Source organism: Triticum aestivum, chromosome 7D (assembly GCF_018294505.1).
Source record: "Triticum aestivum cultivar Chinese Spring chromosome 7D, IWGSC CS RefSeq v2.1, whole genome shotgun sequence".
Taxonomy (NCBI): domain Eukaryota; kingdom Viridiplantae; phylum Streptophyta; class Magnoliopsida; order Poales; family Poaceae; genus Triticum; species Triticum aestivum.
In genome coordinates, this window is record NC_057814.1 from 101,627,667 (window position 1) to 101,649,981 (window position 22,315).

A 22,315-nucleotide genomic window follows, 5' to 3' on the forward strand; every position below is an offset into this window, starting at 1 on the left:
TGTACTAAGTTTCCAGTTAATACAATTCTAGCATGAATAATAAACATTTATCATGAAATAAGGAAATAAATAATAACTTTATTATTGCCTCTAGGGCATATTTCCTTCAAATGATCATGAATATAGGCATCACATCCGTATCAAACTACTATTACTCCACACATCGACCGACTCCTGCCTGCATCTAGAGTATTAAGTTCATGAAGAACAGAGTAACGCATTAAGTAAGATGACATGATGTAGAGGAATAAACTCAAGCAATATGATGTAACCCCCATCTTTTTATCCTCGATGGCAACAATACAATACGTGCCTTGCTGCCCTACTGCCACTGGGAAAGGACACCGCAAGATTGAACCCAAAGCTAAGCACTTCTCCCATTGCAAGAAAAACCAATCTAGTTGGCCAAACCAAATCGATAGTTCGAAGAGACTTGCAAAGATATCAAATCATGCATATAAGAATTCAGATGAGATTCAAATAATATTCATAGATAAGCTGATCATAAATCCACAATTCATCAGATCTCGGCAAACACACCGCAAAAAAGTATTAAATCGAATAGATCTCTAAGAACACTGAGAAGAACATGGTAATGAGAATCAAAGAGAGAGAACAAGCCATCTAGCTACTAGCTATGGATCCGTAGGTCTGTGGTAAACTACTCACGCTTGATCGGAAGGGCAATGGTGTTGATGTAGAAGCCCTCCGTGATCGAATCCCCCTCCGGCAGGACGCCGGAAAAGGTCCCTAGCTGGGATCTCACGGGTACAGAAGGTTGCGGCAGTGAAAAAGTGTTTTCGTGGCTCTCTCTGTTGGTTTTGGGATATATGAGAATATATAGGTGGAAGAAATAGGTCGATGGAGTCACGAGGGGCCCATAAGGGTCGGGGCGCGCCCTCCGTCCTTGTGGCTGCCTCGCGGCTTCTCTGACTTGCAGTCCAAGTCCTCTGGATGTCTTCTGGTGCAAGAAAAATCATTGCGAAAGTTTTATTCCGTTTGGTATTCCTTTTCTGCGAAACTCTAAAACAAGGAAAAAATAGGAACTGGAACTGGGCTCTAGGTTAATAGGTTAGTCCTAAAAAATATAAAGTAACATATTAATGCATATAAAATATATAAAATAGATAATATAATAGCATGGAACAATCATAAATTATAGATACATTGGAGACATATCAAGGCGCAGTACGACGTGGCGTCATCGACAACAGCGACGACGCTCGTGCTGCCGTGCTCCCCGCCATGGCGGCGTGGAGTAACTCGCCACTCCTCATCGAGCTGGCCTGGAGCGGCAAGTTGCAGAACCGCGTGCCGGCTTGGAGCGGCAACTGACTCCGTCGGGCTAGACGAGGGAGGTGGAGCAGCGAGCTGCCTCGCTCGTATTCGAAGGGCTCGCCGGGCCACCCAGACGGCTTGTATGCCGGAGAACCGCTCTTTGGAAACCATCGGAAAAGTGTAGAAAATGGTGAACGAGGAGATGAGGGAGCGACGGAGGGGTGCGGTTCTTGCCTAGTATCTGGCCTTGTCTAACTATAGGGCGGACTGGAGGAGCTCGGTTGGCGTTGTGTTTATTGTCGGCCCGCTCATGAACGGACGTGAGGGCGGAGTAGGTTTCTCGGCTTCCACGCCGTTTTAATGGACGCCTATGAATGCGGCGAGGAGGCGTGTTCAGCCGAGCGTGCAGCGGGCGGCCTCCCCGGCCGGCGTGCCGCGTCAATATGGCAGAGGCAGTGAGAGGTCACCTCCGCCGTGAGCCGCCTTCAATGCGGAGCGGGGCGCTCTACAGCGGTATGAATGCGGCAGCAGTCGCCGGGCGGGAAGTGCGCGCGAGAGGGGAAGGGGTTTTAAGTGGGCCAGGGCGGTCAGAAGCAGGCTTGGGATTGGCCCGGATTCTCGCAAACCTCCCCCACTTTTGTCTCCGGTTTGCGGGAGAAATCGCGTCCGGACCACGCCGTGGACCGATACAGGACTGGATTGGATGGCTTCCGTGGTCCGGACGGTTGCGGGAGATTTGAGGGTCGGCGTTGGAGATGCCCTAAGCCAACGGTAAGCTTGCAATTAACCTAAAGTCTTTTTGTTTCCTCCCCTAACCCTAGGCGATTAAGGCAAACTCTCCCCACAAAGTTTCACCGACGAGCCAGTGGATTCGCCTCTCCTCTGCCTGCCGCTCCGGCGGCCGGTGGCAGAAGGGGAATCATGGTGACTCCGCTCTGGTTAGTACTTTAGGTTAGGGTTTTAGTCCTCGCAAGGGCGGTGCTTGGGTGAACGGCGGCGCTTTTTCTTTGAGTTTAACTTTCGGGCTCCGATTCTCCTCAAGTTCATCCGTCTGGACATAGTCAACGATGCTTCGGTGTAGATTTCTGTAGTCTTCGTGGGGTTGTGAGGTTAGAGTTTCTCGTTGGTGAAGGATGCTTCAGATTTACGCAAAGGTTCAATGTCGACGATGCGGATCCAAGGCGCTGGTCCTTATGGGCATATGCACGAAGACTTTCCGGCTATCATCGATAAGGTCAAGCCGACTTCGGTAGGGGTGCGGCGACAACAGTGCGTCAGCGGCTCATTCTGGCAGTAATAGTGGTCGTTCGGTGGTCTAGGAATCTCGATGTAATTTTTATTATGTTTGATGCACTTTGTATTTCGGGTAATTTTTTTTAATAAATTTGATTCTTCATGGAAAAAAGTAATCCAACGGTAAGCTTGACAAGGCGGTCTGACATCGTCACATACCACCCGCCACGACTGCTCCAATCACAGTGCCATGGGCATCGGATCCATTCCTTTCGTGAGCTTTGTCTAGTGTGTCTGCTTATCCCTAGTTTGTTTTTGGGACGACGGCTGTCTTTGCGAGCCGTCGGATGCCCTAGCTCCTGGCTGTAGGATCACCAGAATCAGAATGGCATGCCAATACATAGCTGAAGGATTTCATTCATCCATGGATGCTTCTTTGTAATTACTAGAAGTATTACTACTCTGTCAGTTGGTCTCTTTCATGGCCGGCTTTGCCGAGGCGGGAGGGGCCGGGAGGACGCCCTTCTCCTGGAAGCTGACGACGGTGTCGTAGAGGCACTGCGCCACCGGCGTGAACTCGAGGCCCAGCTCACGGAGCCGCTTGTTCGACATCTTGTACGGCTGCTTACTCGGGTTCACCTCGTCAGAGCACCTGCGATACATACATACAATAAATTAATATTGCAACACCGATTGCTTAGGGAATTATCCATGACTAATTTTGTTGACCGTCCATGTCAAAATTCTTCAGATTTCAACGCGTGTGTTGACATGGCTGGAACAAAGACAGGGACGGGCGTAGCAAAGCTATGTCGTCGCTGCGATGGCCGATCAGCACTACTGACCTGCTGGGGATGGGGTACTCGGGGAAGAACTTGCGGAGGATGGTGACGACGTCCTCCCGGTGGAGCACGGCGCCGTCGGCCACGCAGAGGTAGCGGCCGGCGGCAGCGGGGGACTCGAAGACGAGGACGTGCGCGGCGGCGGTGTCCCGGACGTGCACGTACGCCTGCACGGCGTTGGCGTACGTCTTGGCGGAGCCGTCCAGGTACTTGAGCACGTGCGTCAGGCTGGCGTTCACCGCTGGCTGCAGCGCCGGGCCCTGCACCAGCACCGGGTTCACCACCACCAGGTCCACCCCGCGCGCCGCCGCTGCCTCCCACGCCTCCCGCTCCGCCACCGTCTTCCCGTAGCAGTACCAGTTCTGACATACGCACGCACACAGAACGATCAGCAACGAGCCGCCGGCGACCATGGCAGGCCGGGTGCATGCAGAATACGTGTACTACAACGTACCTTGGTCTTCTTGCAGAACTCGAGGTCGCTCCAGCACGACTCGTCGACGACGGCGTCCGGGCCGCGGCTGGGGTCCATGGCGACGGCGCCGATGGACGACGTCAGCACGACGCGGCGGACCGTGCCGGACTCCGCCGCGGCGTCGATGACGTAGCGCGTGCCCCTCACCGCCGGCTCCACCATCTCCTCCTGCAAATTGCAGCGCGCACGCACATCAAGAAGCCGGACTAAATGATGATAACTGCGTCCATGCATGCATGATTGCATGCCATGCCACTGCTGATGCTACACGAACGACTTTGACCAATCGTCGTCCGTCACTGAAGGGTGAGCCCACGCATCCGCACGCAGTCCCTCCCTTCTCCGTCGATAAAGTTGTCCAGTCCAGCCAGAATACAAACGGAAAAGTAAATATATTTGATGAAGCCAAATCCCAGCAGTCATGGCGTCCCAAATATTAATTTAGAGTGCACTAATTTCTCCAGAAAAAAAGGTTAAACGTACTGGATCGTCGGTAACCGGCGAGGCGGTGTGGAAGACGCCATGGCAGCCGGCGATGGCGGCGCGCAGCGCGTCGCCGTCGAGCAGGTCGGCCTTGCACAGCACCAGACGCTCCACCGCGCCGGCGAGGCCCCTCAGGTGCGCGTTCTTGGCGTCATCTGCACGATGCGTACACAGAGGTTAATTGAGACGACGAGTCAGAACCACCGCGCGCCCGAGCAGGTCGATTTCGCCGGCGCCACCGTATATGCAGGTACGTACCGGGGTTCCTGACGGTGCCTCGCACGGCGTACCCCTTCTCGAGCAGGAGCTTGACGATCCACGACCCGATGTAGCCGCCGGCGCCGGTCACGCACACTGTCTGCCCGTTGCCTGTGGCTGTGGCCTCGCCGCCGACGGTCATGCTGGCTCCTTGCTGGGGCGTACGAGGCGGCGCGGCACAAAGATCTCCTCCCCGGACGGTTAGTTGAATGAGTATACTCCTTACACTTCAGATGAGAACAGCGCCTCTGCAGTTGGAAGCGCTTATCTCTATCTGTGTGCGTTTGGTCCGTATTTATAGAGGAGCGCGCCTGTGTTTGGTGGTGGAGGTGGACTTGACAGAGAAAATTTGACCTCACTAGCTGGAATTTTACGGCTCCGGTGCTTTTGATGTTTTTATGGTGTCGATTGACATGGTCTTGACTCCGGGCGCACGTTTCTAGACCGAGCAGGTTGCGGTGTGGCCCGGGTACATTTGCACGGGACGCATTTGGATTTGGGCAAACGTGGTTTTCTTTCATTTTTATATATATCTGGGCAAACGTGTGAGGCAAATGGTAAGAAGGGTTCATGTATATTTTGATGCTTCTGGAAACATGGTTATAATAACCTTGTTTTTTTAGAAGATGCTGACCCTTCTTTGATTGAGCCATTTTGGAATGTTTTGTTGCATTTTTTTGCGACTCATATTTTATACTGCTTGGTTAGCATGCATGTTTACAATGTAATCTGCAGAAAGGATACTTGGTATCAAGGAAACGGAGAAGGTATATGATTTATTTTTAGCAGTAGGTTCAATGTGTTTATCTAGGCATGTTTTACAAGCCACATACTAGATTATAATTTGTAAAGCCTCAATCGCGATAGCTTATAGTAATTGAGTCGAACAGCGGTCTCAAATTCTTGTCCATCTCATGCCTATCGGGACATTTTGTATATATAGCTAAAAGTTAACATCTTTATCTTTGAATGTGTATCCGTGGATAGAAACATGGGAGGTGCTAGCATGCACCCTACTACCAAATTCAATTGCATCCGAAAGTCAGATGCAGGGCTCCGCCCTAAGACCCTGCACGACATTTTGTATCTCTAATCTCTCAGCCTCAATCTCATTGTCTGGGACTTTTAGGACTCTGGGTTCTAGCATGAGCTATTTCTGAACGGGCACATTTTTATACCGGGTAATTAAACTCTCTTTTTTCCTTTGCGTGGATTCGGTCGAGAAGGTCGTGGTGCGGCTCCGGTATATTTGCGGGTGATGCATTTGGATTTAGGTAAACATGTTGGTAAAATGGTAAGCTGCATGATTGATTTCAATATCTCCGGAAATATGGTTATACTAATAACCTTTTTTGATTAAACAATTTTTGAATTTTTATTGCTTTTCTTGTGACTCATGTTTTATACTTCTTGGTTGGCACATATGTTTACAATATAACCTGCAGAAAGGATACTCGATGTCAAGGAAACGGACAAGGTATATAATTTGTTTATAGCGGTAGGTTCAGTGTGTTTATCCGGACGTGTTTTACAAGCAGCGTAGTAGATTATAATTTGTAAGACTTCAATCATGATAGCTTATAACCAAGTTCAACACCGCATTCCAAAATTCTTGTCCATCTCATGGTGCATTGCTGGGACATTTTATATATATCTTTTTCCCTAATAATAATAAAGCACGGCTGGAGTCTGCCGGGTTCACCGTCGCGCCAATCTTGCAAAAACCTCCCTGTGATTTTTGACAATTAACCCGCAGTCACGTCCCTAAGTAAAATAACGGTTCGTCGTGAAAAAAAAGTCGCCCGCATCCTCTCGCATCCGCACACCTACCTGCATCTCCCCGACGGCTTCGCCTCACCGGCGGCAGGCCACCCCGCCGCCCAACTAGCCTCGCCTCGCACCGGAGGCGGCCGGAGGCAGGCCAAACCTCCGCCCGACTCGCCTCGCCTCGCACCGGAGGCGGCCGGTGGCAGGTCGGACCCCCCCCTCCCCCCGCCGCTGCCGCCATCTACCACCACCATCCTCGCCGCTCCCTCCCCTCGCCCAGCCATATCTAGACGCCTAACCGGGAGAGGAGGAGGGGGGTTGACAAGGAGAGAGCAGTCAGCAGGCGGCGGCGGCGGCTCCGAGTACAGGTAGGCGACGGCGGCGACTGGGTAGCAGCGAGCGGCCGATTCATCTCGCCTTCATCTCCTCGCTAGCTCCATGTCCTTCGCAGGTTCTAAGATATGGCCTCTACTCCTCGACAGCCACACCGAGCGGCCCATCCAAGAAACCAGCCCTGCCGCCCTGCTGCTCCCACCCACCCTGAGTCTCAACCTCGCCGCCTATTCTGGTCGATGCTGTGATTGATAATAACCAGGAAGATTTCACCGCTCAGTTCATCCATTTGAATCCTTCTGCTGTAATTCTGTTCCCTACCCTTTCTTACTTGCAGGAAATTCAAGTGTGGTACACATGTGAGTATCTTCTCCTTCCCTCTGTTGTATGCATGTGGTCATTTGTTATCGCTGATTAAGAATCAAGATCCGTTACATTCTTGAATATTGAAGACTGTCTTAGTTGGTCCATATTAAACTTGATAAATACAATTTCCTTTTGGTTCCATCTGACAATTTAGTTGTATTATTGATTTGGGCAGTTTGCAGTAATCTTAAGCCGTCTTCAGATTTTAGCTTCCTCAATCATTCTGAATTATTTAACCTCAGTATGAGGTACATGTGTTCCAAAGATTAATCCTGAGAAATTTGTAGTTGACCGGTTGGGTCTGTTTGATTTCTTTAGTAGACTGCAGCGGCAGTCACCATTGTTCATGATCTATTCTAAAGCTATATTATTTGCACTACAATATCTTTGTTACTTCAATCAAATAGTTCAGCCGTGTCTTATTGATTTGGATGGTTCTTATTTTAGCCTGCCCGGTCTTTGGATTATTTACTGTCAATTTTGATGCATGTCTTTAATAAAATAAGAAACTGATTTTTGGTTGCTAAAATAAACACTAAACGCTACTTGCTCATGGCGGCTATGTGTAGAAAGACGATCACGGTGGAGGAGAGATCGACGGTCGACGTGAAGCCGGGGCGGAAGAAGGGCACGAATATCACCTTCCTAGAAGGAACGATCTGATTTTTCTGGTACTGTTATGTGTTTCAAAAAGTTATTGGGATGTAATTTTTATATTGACACTATAATCTATGAAATTATATTTTCAGACATTTCACTTTTTGCATCAGCTGAGGCACATTTTATTTTCAAATAATTTCTGAAGTAAAATTTGTGAATGAACTGCATGATGTTTCATGTGTCTGAATTGTACTTGAAATTAAAAATTAGATAGAAAGGTCCAGAGGAAATGTGAGAAAGTTGTCCAAAAACTGAAGAAACTTTTTTATTTTTCTTCCCATTACAAGTTTGCAATTTATACTATGCTTTATTTTTACTATAACGTCAAATTTATCATGTTTTAAGATGAATGGTAAATTAAATAAGGAAAGAAATTATGGTGCCCAGAATTTATATCCCTTAGCGCTTCATCAACATGAGAAAATATTGTTTGATCCTTGTTCAGTCTTATGTGCAGCGTAAACTATGTTTACCAATCATTCTGTCCAGGAGCATCCAGACAGGGAGGTGCTTCACACCCTGCGTCTAGGCATCTACTGCAATGCCAACCACATGGCTAAGATGGCCGTTGCCATCACCGAGTTCCGCGCTCTCTGCTACTTCATTGAATCCAGCTTTGTGGACACTATTTACCAGTTGGGAGAGAAACATAATTGATGTGTATGGAATTGCAGAAACTGCCAATTGTTATTGTAGCTTTCATGCCTACCAGACGAAATCAAAGGCAGGTGCTTTGTTTCTCAAGTGAAGTAAATCAAAGTGTTATAGTGGAAGAATTATCCTAACATAAGAGCCTTATTTGTTTCATAAAAAATATGTACAGTTGGTTCAGACAACGCTTAATTTGATGTTGTTAGTTCGATTTGAGTTTCTACACCATGCCAAGAGCTTTAATATTAAAAGGCACATTCTCATTTAATAAGGAGCACTCCAAGTGTTAGTATTAAAAACAGATCATGCTATTTTCTGAAACGAGAAATCAGAAATCAATCTGTATGGTTCTTCAATTTCATGGTACTAAATTTAGATATATCAGAGGTATTGTTATGCTAGCTTCAATTAGGTAACACGAGCATGCCAAGCTAGATGATATATAAGACTTTAGATGTTGCTCTTCTCTATTCTTGGCCACATCTTCTAAAAACATAGATAAGCTAGCACCTCCTTATCATATTTTATAATTATCCACGTCGTTGCAGAAAAACTCAACATTTTTTCCCATGCCTAAAGTTACATGGGAAGATTTCTCTAACTTCTTTCAGTGTACTCTTGGCACTAACTCCTGAGAAGTACTCAGAAAACAACAATATATTTTTTCTTCACCAGATGCGGAAACTAAAAGGTGAGTACCATGTGATCATGAAGTATATAAAGCAAAGGAGGAGCTGTACCATCTCCCCTCCGGCAAGATTTTTTTTCCGCTGGCGATTGAACGAATTGAATGCAAGATTGCATTGTTACAAGGACGGAGAGTGGAACACCAGCTTCAGTTTCTCAGATGCCACCTTCTCAACTTGATTCCCTGTTTGCATTCGCCATTCTCAACAAGCACCAGGACATGGCTTTGGTTCTGCACAAACAATATCTTCAGGTATTTCCAGATCTTCAATAAGGATCATCAAGCCGTATGTTCTTTATCTGAACAACCAGATACCATGACAACCTTGAACCTGGACACCAGGGATATCTCCCACGGCGTGAATCTTTAGACCAAATCCAGCAATCAACACCTCGTCAATTTGCTCCATGGAGTTCAGGAACCATCATTAAGCACAAACAAGATTGTTCCTCCTCAGTTGTTGGCCCTTTAGTCATAAAAAATGATGTGTTGTTGTGTTTGTTAGCAAGTTTTATCTCCCCCGTGGATGCAGATTTCAGAATATATTCATTTTTTCAGTACGATGGCTTGCAAGTTGCAACGTACCACAAAGCTAGCTATTAGCTGACCGATCTTTTCCGGTTGGAGCGTGTTTGATTTCCAACAAAACAATTCATGCCAGCTTTCCTTTCTATTGATTTTAGTTGCGAGAATTCTCGCCGACAGAATTGATCTGGGCCGGTGTGCTCGGACGGCAAGAATGCCTCGATGACCACCATGCCCAAGGCGATGTACTTCTCTGGCGATGCCTGTGGGTGGGTGTGGGCTTGCTCCGGTTCGGCTACGCCGTACTGTGTTGGATGACGTGTGTGCGTCGTGTCGGAGTTGAAGATGGACCATTGTTTCAACTCTAGACGACATGGACGGTTGAGCTTGATCACGTTTGTCGTGAATAGGTGGACAACATGGCCCCCGATGTTGAAAAAGAGAAGTGATAGCACAATATAGTGCTAAATGTGTGTAAGGATTTGTTAAATCGTTGCAACGCACAAGTATTTATTTTTGCTCAATCGAGGCCGTAGTGCACAACCACCGTTGCGCATCGGGGAAAAATGTTTCCCAAGCCCCGGGCCGCTACGGGCGCAGGCGTTGGAGCATCGCATCACACAAAGAGGCAGAACCACATAAACGCCATCAAGGAACTACAATCGGAGAAAGCCACAACATTGTCCATGTCGACGCCAAACCAGAGACTCGAACAGACGGCGTCGATCCAGAACAACGAGGCACACATGGCAAGGCGTCGCCAGGGATTAGCCACAGAAGAAAACGGCGATCTATGCCGGTGGAGAACAGCGTGCGATACGGCGGCCGGCGGCAGCATTTACTAGGGATAGTGAAATGGGGAACGTGAATAGAGATAGTGCGTGCAGTTCGTCTTGCAACGACGGTGTTTTCTTGTTTGTGTAGGCCAAGTCCTTATGTTTGGGCCAAGCCCAAATAGTGCAAAGAAAAATTGCAAATAAAATTTATTTTTTTAAAAAACAAAACATTCAAAAATATATATTTTTGGGAGAAATGTTCTTACCCCACCAAAAACAAAACATTCCTACCCCTGAAAAACGTCCTTTTAAGGAATACATCTGTTAAAAAAGTTCTTTTTCAGAGAAATGTTCCAATTTCATAAAAAAGTTAACTCTTCTTGAGAAAGTGTTCCAATTTGTATGTAAGTGTTAACTTTTATTAAAAATTAGGAAATTTTCACATTCAACCTTATCATCGACATTTATTAAAATTGGATATAAAAAATGATGCACAATGACACATGAAGTAGGTGGTGCCCCTTTTTTTGGCCTGGTGCGTTGCACGGGCATTTGTACTAGTATATATAACACAAACGTTAACATCATTATCTTTGACTGTATCCGCAAATAGAAACATGACAAGCTCAACACCAAGTCTAAGCATCATCGGAAAACACTCCAGCCCAAAGCAACGTGCCCCATGTGCATGGCCCATGCAGAAAACCGGCCACGCCTATTCGTCCGATGCCCAACAGCTGCACGCATCTGGCGGTCCACTGTTACAGAATCCTCTGTCTTCCCCTCCGAACATATATGGAAATCGGCACCACCGCCTGGAATCGCCAACACACTCACCCCCTTCGTGCTACTCATAGTGCTCTAGAAAATCTGGGATGCCAAAAACCCCAAAGTCTTTAGACAGATTACACCAACGTGCATGTAATCCAAAACATTATTGATGATCTCACCCTTCCGACAAACCATCTGAAAAAATCTAACGAAAAGGTCGTTGATAGAATGTGGCAACACTATCTCACCTCTCACTAGTTTGTGAGCTTCTTTCAGATATATTCATGTGGGACCCCCCCCAGGTTCAAACAAAAATATGCACCCTCTTGCCAGGCCTATTGCATCGGGAACCCTATGCGTGGACCCCCCCCCCCCCCCCCCCACACCCACCTCTCCTTTCATTGTCGTTGTGGTCACTGCTTCTAATAGACTATCACAATTCCCACCGACTTCACCATCCTTCTGCGTGAGTCCCCTTTTGCTTTTAGCTAAGTCCTAAATGTATTGAGAGTATCTTATTCTCGTCAACTTTCTAAACGTTCTGGTAGGCATTAATAAAAAGGTAAACGTTTGCAGCCAGCAAGTCGGCCCAAACTTGGGTCGGCCGTGTTGGGGAACGTAGTATTTCAAAAAAATTCCTACGATCATGCAAGATCTATCTAGGAGAAGCATAGCAACGAGCGGGGAGAGTGTGTCCACGTACCCTCGTAGACAGAAAGCGGAAACATTAAGTAACGCGGTTGATGTAGTCGAACGTCTTCGCGATCCAACCGATCAAGTACCGAACGCACGGCACCTCCGCGATCTGCACACGTACAGCTCGGTGACGTCCCTCGAACTCTAGATCCAGCTGAGGCCGAGGGAGAGTTCCGTCAGCATGACGGCGTGGTGACAGTGATGATGAAGTTACCGGCGCAGGGCTTCGCCTAAGCACCGCAACGATATGACCGTGGTGTGTTTCTGTGAAGGGGGGCATCACACACGGCTAAGAGAAATTTTGGTGTACCTTTGGGGTGCCCCCCTCCCACGTATATAAAGGGGGGAGGGAGGAGGAGGTCGGCCAAGGGGAGGAGGCGCGCCATGGGGGGGCAATCCTACTCCAAGTAGGATTCGGCCCCCCTTTCCTATCTATACCAATATAAAAAGATCCAGTTGGGCAGATCCAACAGATCTTGACCATCCATTTGTGTTAATCCAACAGTCCTTATTGCCCTAATGGTGAGCCACTAAACATATTTAGCGCTAAACAAATCTTCTCTTCCCTGACCCCCTTCCTTACGTAGCCTTTTGCACGAAAGGAAACTAACACCAAAGGAAACCGCCGCACCATCTGGGACGCCTCCTCGCCCCACCCCGATCGCATCCAGTAGCCGCACCTTCAGGAACGCCTCCTGAACTAACTCGCCGGTCGCTGGGACGCCGCGTGAACCGCCTATCCGGTCGTCGGGGGCGCCGTGAACCGCCTTGTCGGCCGCCGGGGACGCCGCCTCAACCACATATCCGGCCGTCGGGGACGCCGCCTGAATCACCTCGCCGGCCGCCGGGGACGCCGCCTGAACCGCCTCCCCTCGGTCGTCAGCGTCAGTCAGGGGACGCACCTTCAAACACGCAGCTTCACATTTATATTTTCAGTTACGTGCTTTCATCGCTGCTTTCATCCGTATACCTCACCTCGGTCCATGTGGGCTGGAGGTCTCTCATCTACCATATGTTTCAGTTACGTGCTGCTTCACATTTCATACATTGATTCAAGTTTCACTTAACGAAAAAGCAGCCATGTATAAACTTCATAAAACTGAAGCCAAATCTTGTTAACAAAGTTTTAAGAACTGTTCGATCAGTTATTTGAATGCCCACATTCAGCAGCTTCGTTACAAATGTGATTTACACGTTATTATGTTGCCCACAATGGCATGCATGTTTAGCCAAGTTTATAGGGTATACATGCTCAAGTAAAAAAAAAATTGTGACTACTAACACATCTTAGTTCTCAGTTCTTCTATTTGATATATGTGTAGGGTCTAGCCCATTGACGGAAGCATTTTCTCTCATGGTCCCATCTCCCACAGGCATAGATGTGCATCCTTTGTTCCTAGAGACCACCTCATACATTGTTCTTGAGTTATGTCTCCTACATATTATATAATTAATTATCAAAGAAACACTAAGTGATTTCTTATTTAACATTTTATAATTTGTTAATTTTATAATGTGAAACCTTTATTTTGATAACTGCTTTTTTTTGTGCATGGCTACACGTGCGTTGCACATGCATGCTCACTAGTTCCAACAAGGAGAAGGGGGAAGGAGAGGGAGGAGAGAAGGAAAGGGGGGCCGGCCCCCCTAGTCCAATTCGGTTTGGGCTAGGGGGCGCACGCCACACCTTGGCCTGCCTCCTCTCTTCCACCAATAGGCCCATGAGGCCCAATAACCCCCCGGGGGTTCCGGTAATCCCCGGTACTCCAGAAAATACCCGATACACCTCAGAACTATTCCGGTGTCCGAATATAGTCTTCCAATATATCAATCTTTATGTCTTGACCATTTCGAGACTCCTCGTCATGTCCGTGATCTCATCCGGGACTCCGAACAAACTTCCGTACATCAAATCACATAACTCATAATACAAATCGTCATTGAACGTTAAGCGTGCGGACCCTACGGGTTCGAGAACTATGTAGACATGACTGAGACACATCTCCGGTCAATAACCAATAGCGGAACCTGGATGCTCATACTGGCTCCTACATATTCTACGAAGATCTTTATCGGTCAAATCGCATAACAACATACGTTGTTCCCTTCGTCATCGGTATGTTACTTGCCCGAGATTCGATCGTCGGTATCATCATACCTAGTTCAATCTCGTTACCGGCAAGTCTCTTTACTCGTTCCGTAATGCATCATCCCGTAACTAACTGATAAGTCACATTGCTTGCAAGGCTTATTGTGATGTGCATTACTGAGAGGGCCCAGAGATACCTCTCCGACAATCGGAGTGACAAATCCTAGTCTCGATCTATGCCAACCCAACAAACACCTTCGGAGACACCTGTAGAGCATCTTTATAATCATCCAGTTACGTTGTGACGTTTGATAGCACACAAGGTGTTCCTCCGGTATTCGGGAGTTGCATAATCTCATAGTCAGAGGAACATGTATAAGTCATGAAGAAAGCAATAGCAATAAAACTCAACGATCATAATGCTAAGCTAACGGATGGGTCTTGTACATCACATCATTCTCTAATGATGTGATCCCGTTCATCAAATGACAATACATGTCTATGGCCAGGAAACTTAACCATCTTTGATTAACAAGCTAGTCTAATAGAGGCATACTAGGGACACTTTGTTTTGTCTATGTATTCGCACATGTATCAAGTTTCCGGTTAATATAATTCTAGCATGAATAATAAACATTTATCATGATATAAGGAAATAAAATAATAACTTTATTATTGCCTCTAGGGCATATTCCCTTTAGTCTCCCACTTGCACTAGAGTCAATAATCTAGTACACATCGCCATGTGATTTAACACCAACAGTTCACATCGTCATGTGATTTAACACTCTATAGTTCACATCGCCATGTCACCAATACCCAAAGGGTTTACTAGAGTCAATAATCTAGTTCACATCGCCATGTGATTAACACCCAAAGAGTACTAAGGTGTGATCATGTTTTGCTTGTGAGAGAAGCTTAGTCAATGGGTCTGTCACATTCAGAGCCGTATGTATTTTTGCAAATTTTCTATGTCTACAATGCTCTGCATGCAGCTACTCTAGCTAATTGCTCCCACTTTCAATATGTATCCAGATTGAGACTCAGAGTCATCCGGATCATTGTAAAAGCTTGCATCGGCGTAACTATTTACGATGAACTCTTTATCACCTCCATAACCGAGAAATATCTCCTTAGTCATTTAAGGATAATTTTGACCGCTGTCAAGTGATCCACTCCTGGATCAATATCGGACCCCCTTGCCAAACTCATGGCAAGGTACACAAAAGATTTGATACACATCATAGCATACTTTATAGAACCTATGGCTGAGGCATAGGGAATGACTTTTCATTCTCTTTCTATTTTCTGTCGTGGTCGGGTTTTGAGTCTTTACTCAACTTCACACCTTACAACTCAGGCAAGAACTCCTTCTTTGACTGATCCATTTTGAACTCCTTCAAAATCTTATCAAGGTATGTACTCATCGAAAGTCTTATCAAGCGTCTTGATCTATCTTTATAGATCTTGATGCCCAATATGTAAGCAGCTTCACCGAGGTCTTTCTTTGAAAACTCCTTTCAAACACTCCTTTATGCTTTCCAGAAAATTCTACATCATTTCCGATCAACAATATGTCATTCACATATACTTATCAGAAAGGCTGTAGTGCTCCCACTCACTTTCTTGTAAATACAGGCTTCACCGCAAGTCTGTATAAAACTATATGCTTTGATCAACTTATCAAAGCGTATATTCCAACTCTGAGATGCTTGCACCAGTCCATAGATGGATCGCTGGAGCTTGCATAATTTGCTAGCACATTTAGGATTGACAAAACCTTCTTGTTGTATCATATACAACTCTTCTTTAAGAAATCCATTAAGGAATGCAGTTTTGACATCCATTTGCCAGATTTCATAAAATGTGGCAATTGCTAACATGATTCGGTCAGACTTAAGCATCGCTATGAGTGAGAAAATCTCATCGTAGTCAACACCTTGAACTTGTCGAAAACTTTTTGCGACAATTCGAGCTTTGTAGATAGTAACACTACTATCAACGTCCGTCTTCCGCTTGAAGACCCATTTATTCTCAATGGCTTGCCGATCATCGGGCAAGTCAACCAAAGTCCACACTTTGTTCTCATACATGGATCCCATCTCAGATTTCATGGCCTCAAGCCATTTCGCGGAATCTGGGCTCATCATCGCTTTCTCATAGTTTTGTAGGTTCCTCATGGTCAAGTAACATGACTTCCAGAAAAGGATTACCGTACCACTCTGGTGCGGATCTTACTCTGGTTGACCTACGAGGTTTGGTAGTAACTTGATCTGAAGTTTCATGATCATCATCATTAGCTTCCTCACTAATTGGTGTAGGAATCACTGGAACTGATTTCTGTGATGAACTACTTTCCAATAAGGGAGCAGGTACAATTACCTCATCAAGTTCTACTTTCCTCCCACTCACTTCTTTCGAGAGAAACTCCTTCTCTAGAAAGGATCCATTCTTAGCAACGAATATCTTGCCTTCGGATCTGTGATAGAAGGTGTACCCAACAGTCTCCTTTGGGTATCCTATGAAGACACATTTCTCCGATTTGGGTTCGACCTTATCGGGTTGAAGCTTTTTCACATAGGCGTCATAGCCCCAAACTTTAAGAAACGACAACTTGGGTTTCTTGCCAAACCACAGTTCATATGGTGTCGTCTCAATGGATTTAGATGGTGCCCTATTTAACGTGAATGCAGTTGTCTCTAATGCATAACCCCAAAACAATAGTGTAAATCGGTAAGAAACATCATAGATTGCACCATATATATCTAATAAAGTACGGTTATGACGTTCGGATACACCATTACGCTGTGGTGTTCCAGGTGGCGTGAGTTGCGAAACTATTCCACATCGTTTCAAATGAAGACCAAACTCGTAACTCAAATATTCGTCTCCGTGATCAGATCATAGAAACTTTATTTTCTTGTTACGATGATTCTCCACTTCACTCTGAAATTCTTTGAACTTTTCAAATGTTTCCGACTTATGTTTTATCAAGTAGATATACCCATATCTGCTCAAATCATCTGTGAAGGTCAGAAAATAACGATACCCGCCGCGAACATCAATACTCATCGGATCGCATACATCAGTATGTATTATTTCCAATAAGTCAGTTGCTCGCTTCATTGTTCCGGAGAACGGAGTCTTAGTCATCTTGCCCATGAGGCATGGTTCGCAAGCATCAAGTGATTCATAATCAAGCGATTTCAAAAGCCCATCGGCATGGAGTTTCTTCATGCGCTTTACACCAATATGACCTAAACGACAGTGCCACAAATATGTTGCACTATCATTATCAACTTTGCATCTTTTGGCATCAATACTATGAATATGTGTATCACTACGATCGAGATTCAATAAACCATTCATCTTGGGTGTATGACCACATAAGGCTTTATTCATGTAAACAGAATAACAATTATTCTTTAAATAAATAACCGTATTGCAACAAACATGATCCAATCATATTCAACGCAAACACCAAATAACATTTATTTTAGGTTCAACACTAATCCCGAAGGTAAAGGGAGTGTGCGGTGGTGGTCTTATCAACCTTGGAATCACTTCCAACACACATCGTCACCTTGCCCTCAACTAGTCTTTGTTCATTTTGTAACTCCTGTTTTGAGTTACTAATCATAGCAACTGAACCAGTATCAAATACCCAGGGGCTACTATGAACACTAGTAAAGTACACATTAATAACATGTATATCATATATATACTTTTGTTCACTTTGCCATCCTTCTTATCCGCCAAGTATTTTGGGGCAGTTCCGCTTCCAGTGACCATTTCTTTCACAGTAGAAGCACTCAGTTTCAGGCTTGGGTCTAGCTTTGGGCTTCTTCCTGGGAGTGGCAACTTGCTTGCCATTCTTCTTGAAGTTTCCTTTCTTTCCCTTGCCCTTTTACTTGAAACTAATGGTCTTGTCAACCATCATCTTTTGATGCTTTTCTTGATTTTTACCTTCGTCGATTTCAGCATCACGAAGAGCTCGGGAATCGTTTTCGTCATCCCTTGCATATTATAGTTCATCACGAAGTTCCAATAACTTGGTGATAGTGACTAGAGAACTCTATCAATCACTATTTTCTCTGAAAGATTAACTCCCACTTGATTCAAGCGATTGTAGTACTCAGACAATCTAAGCACATGCTCACTGGTTGAGCTATTCTCCTCCATCTTATAGTTAAAGTACTTGTCAGAGGTCTCATACCTCTTGACTCGGGCATGAGTCTGAAATACCAATTTCAGCTCTTGGAACATCTTATATGCTCCGTGGCGTTCAAAACGTTTTTAAAGTCCCGGTTCGAAGCCGTAAAGCATGGCGCACTAAACTATCAAGTAGTTATCATAACGAGCTTGCCAAACGTTCATAACATCTGCATCTGCTCCTGCAACAGGTCCGTCGCCTAGCGGGGCATCAAGGACATAATTCTTCTGTGCAGCAATGAGGATAATCCTCAGATCACGGACCTAGTCCGCATCATTGCTACTATCATCTTTCAACATAGTTTTTCTCTAGGAACATATTAAAAATAAACGGGGAGCTACATCGCGAGCTATTGATCTACAACATAGTTATGCAAATACTATCAGGACTAAGTTCATGATAAATTAAAGTTCAATTAATCATATTACAAAAGAACTCCCACTTAGATAGACATCTCTCTAATCATCTAAGTGATCACGTGATCCATATCAACTAAACCATGTCCGATCATCACGTGAGATGGAGTAGTTTTCAATGGTGAACATCACTATGTTGATCATATCTACTATATGATTCACGTTCGACCTTTCGGTCTTAGTGTTCCGAGGCCATATCTGCATATGCTAGGCTCGTCAAGTTTAACCCGAGTATTCTGCATATGCAAAACTGGCTTGCACCCGTTGTATGTGAACATAGAGCTTATGACACCCGATCATCACGTGGTGTCTCGGCACGACGAACTGTCGCAACGGTGCATACTCAGGGAGAATACTTGTACCTTGAAATTTAGTGAGAGATCATCTTATAATGCTACCGTCGTACTAAGCAAAATAAGATGCATAAAGGATAAACATCACATGCAATCAAAATAAGTGATATGATATGGCCATCATCATCTTGTGCCTTTGATCTCCATCTTCAAAGCACCGTTATGATCACCATCGTCACCGGCTTGACACCTTGATCTCTATCGAAGCATCGTTGTCGTCTCGCCAACTATTGCTTCTACGACTATCGCTACCGCTTAGTGATCAAGTGAAGCAATTACATGGCGATTGCATTTCATACAATAAAGCGACAACCATATGGCTCCTGCAAATTGCCAATAACTGTTACAAAACATGATCATCTCATACAACAATTTATATCTTATCATGTCTTGACCATATCACATCACAGCAAGCCCTGCAAAAACAAGTTAGACGTCCTCTACTTTGTTGTTGCAAGTTTTACGTGCCTGCTATGATCTTACCAAGAACCGTTCTTACCTACGCATCAAAACCACAACGATTTTTCATCAAGTATGTTGTTTTAACCTTCAACAAGGACCGGGCGTAGTCACACTCGATTCAACTAAAGTTTGAGAAACAGACACCCACTAGCCACCTGTGTGCGAAGCACGGCGGTAGAACTAGTCTCATGAACGCGGTCATGTAATGTCGGTCTGGGCCGCTTCATCCAACAATACCGCCGAATCAAAGTATGACAGGCTGGTAAGCAGTATGACTATTATCGCCCACAACTCTTTGTGTTCTACTCGTGCATATAACATCTACGCATAGACCTTGCTCAGATGCCACTGTTGGGGAACGTAGTATTTCAAAAAAAAATCCTACGATCACGCAAGATCTATCTAGGAGAATCATAGCAACGAGCGGGGAGAGTGTGTCCACGTACCCTCATAGACCGAAAGCGGAAGCGTTAAGTAACGCGGTTGATGTAGTCGAACGTCTTCGCGATCCAACCGATCAAGTACCGAACGCACGGCACCTCCGCAATCTGCACACGTACAGCTCGGTGACGTCCCTCGAACTCTAGATCCAGCTGAGGCCGAGGGAGAGTTCCTCAGCACGACGGTGTGGTGACGGTGATGATGAGGTTACCGGCGTAGGGCTTCGCCTAAGCACCGCAACAATATGACCGAGGTGTGTTTCTGTGGAGGGGGGCACCGCACACGGCTAAGAGAAACTTTGGTGTACCTTTGGGGTGCCCCCCTCCCACGTATATAAGAGGCCGGCCAAGGGGAGGAGGCGCGCCATGGGGGGGCAATCCTACTCCAAGTAGGATTCGCCCCCCCTTTCCTGTTCCAACAAGGAGAAAGGGGAAGGAGAGGGAGGAGAGAAGGATAGGGGGGCCGGCCCCCCTAGTCCAATTCGGTTTGGGCTAGGGGGGTCGCGCCACACCTGGGCCCACCTCCTCTCTTCCACCAATAGGCCCATGAGGCCCAATAACCCCCCAGGGGGTTCCGGTAACCCCCCGGTACTCCGGAAAATACCCGATACACCTCGTAACTATTCCAGTGTCCGAATATAGTCTTCCAATATATCAATCTTTATGTCTCGACCATTTCGAGACTCCTCGTCATGTCCGTGATCTCATCCGGGACTCCGAAGAAACTTTGGTAAATCAAATCACATAACTCATAATACAAATCGTCATCGAACATTAAGCGTGCGGATCCTACGGATTCGAGAACTATGTAGACATGACCGAGACACATCTCCAGTCAATAACCAATAGCGCTACGTGAATGCTCATATTGGCTCCTACATATTCTACGAAGATCTTTATCGGTCAAACCGCATAACGTATGTTGTTCCCTTTGTCATCGGTATGTTACTTGCCCGAGATTCGATCGTCGGTATCATCATACCTAGTTCAATCTCGTTACCGTCAAGTCTCTTTACTCGTTCCGTAATGCATCATCCGGTAACTAACTCATTAATCACATTGCTTGCAAGGCTTATTGTGATGTGCATTACCGAGAGGGCCCAGAGATACCTCTCCGACAATCGGAGTGACAAATCCTAATCTCGATCTATGCCAACCCAACAAACACCTTCGGAGACACCTGTAGAGCATCTTTATAATCACTCAGTTACGTTGTGACGTTTGATAGCACACAAGGTGTTCCTCCGGTATTCGGGAGTTGCATAATCTCATAGTAAGAGGAACATGTATAAGTCATGAAGAAAGCAATAGCAATAAAACTCAGCGATCAAAATGCTAAGTTAATAGATGGGTCTTGTCCATCACATCATTCTCTAATAATGTGATCACGTTCATCAAATGACAACATGTCTATGGTCAGGAAACTTAACCATCTTTGATTAACAAGCTAGTCTAGTAGAGGCATACTAGGGACACTTTGTTTTGTCTATGTATTCACACATGTATCAAGTTTCCGGTTAATATAATTCTAGCATGAATAATAAACATTTATCATGATATAAGGAAATAAAATAATAACTTTTATTATTGCCTCTAGGGCATATTTCCTTCAGGCCGAGCACGCGTCGTGCAATCTGGCAAAATCAGACGCACGAGAGGAAGCCCCACGAAGCTCTATTCCTTTATCTCTTTCCTAAAACAACCTCGACAACTCGATCTTTCTCCAGCATTGACCCCCATCTTCTCCTACCTCTCTCGCTTTGCCCAGCCATGGCTAAACCTGAGTTATTGTGTCTCCTCCAACCATCCTCCTCCCCCATCTCTCTCTCCGTTGGCCTTGTGCTCGAATGCCCCTCCAATGCCCTCCTCTCCACAGCTCTCGTGCTCCTATCACACATGTGTCTTCCTCCCGGCAACCCCAAGCATGGCTTTTGCTTTGAGTTGCCGCAAGGCGGCTGGGCACACGCGCACAGGAAGGGCATTACACTGCAAGGGTCGCATGGCACGGCGGCGAGCTGCATTCGGCGCCTGATGAACCCGCGAGGCACCGCCGTGGAACACGGGATGCTGCAACCTGCTACGGTGGAGCTAGAACCGGCACGTGATAGAGCCACAACCGCTTGTGCCAATTGCTACAACTAGCACCATTTTTTGCTGGAATCATAGAAAGCAGGATTGCAAGCGGTGCGCTGCCGAGCTAGAACCAGCTTCGCCAAATGTTACGATCAGTATCATTTTTGGCTGGAACCAAAGAAAGCAAGTATTGCGACCGGCATGCAGAAGAGCTACAACCAGCATCAAAAGAGGCTGCAACCAGCAGCCTACAAAGCTACAACAGGCTTATGAAAATGCTTCAATCCGAGACGAAAGCCGGGGTCGGCCATGCAATCACAAAAAGCTGCAACCAACAACCAAGAAAGTTACAACGGGCTTTTGGAAATGCTTCAACCACCGCGTGGCGTGCTGCAACCAGGACGGTGGGAGCTGCAACCGTGGACAGAAAAGCACACGCAGATGCTGGAACTGGCACAACAACAAGC

At 46.0% G+C, this 22,315-nt stretch overlaps 1 protein-coding gene and 1 long non-coding RNA gene across 2 annotated transcripts; one reads left to right on the plus strand and one right to left on the minus strand.

The window, feature by feature from the left end:
• Window positions 1-2,743: 2,743 nt before the first annotated feature.
• On the minus strand, window positions 2,744-4,821 carry LOC123167495 (cinnamoyl-CoA reductase 1). Its single transcript, XM_044585331.1, has 5 exons — window positions 4,570-4,821; window positions 4,312-4,466; window positions 3,808-3,996; window positions 3,357-3,715; window positions 2,744-3,163 (listed from the first exon to the last, which is right to left on the minus strand). The coding sequence occupies exons 1-5, from the start codon at window positions 4,709-4,711 to the stop codon at window positions 2,977-2,979; spliced, it is 1,032 nt and encodes a 343-aa protein (XP_044441266.1). The 5' UTR covers window positions 4,712-4,821; the 3' UTR covers window positions 2,744-2,976.
• Window positions 4,822-6,391: 1,570 nt separating this feature from the next.
• LOC123167497 (uncharacterized) lies at window positions 6,392-8,517 on the plus strand. The gene is made up of 3 exons (XR_006483945.1): window positions 6,392-7,028; window positions 7,605-7,706; window positions 8,141-8,517. It is a non-coding gene; the product is annotated as an uncharacterized lncRNA (long non-coding RNA).
• Window positions 8,518-22,315: the final 13,798 nt, after the last annotated feature.

Excerpts from the sequence above, each read along its gene's own strand:
- LOC123167495 (XM_044585331.1), bottom strand. The coding sequence starts at position 4,711 with ATGACCGTCGGCGGCGAGGCCACAGCCACAGGCAACGGGCAGACAGTG. Across the intron at positions 4,467-4,569 it reads AGGCACCGTCAGGAACCCCG|ATGACGCCAAGAACGCGCAC; the intron begins GTACGTACCTGC and ends CGCATCGTGCAG. Across the intron at positions 3,997-4,311 it reads CGCCGGTTACCGACGATCCA|GAGGAGATGGTGGAGCCGGC; the intron begins GTACGTTTAACC and ends TGCAATTTGCAG.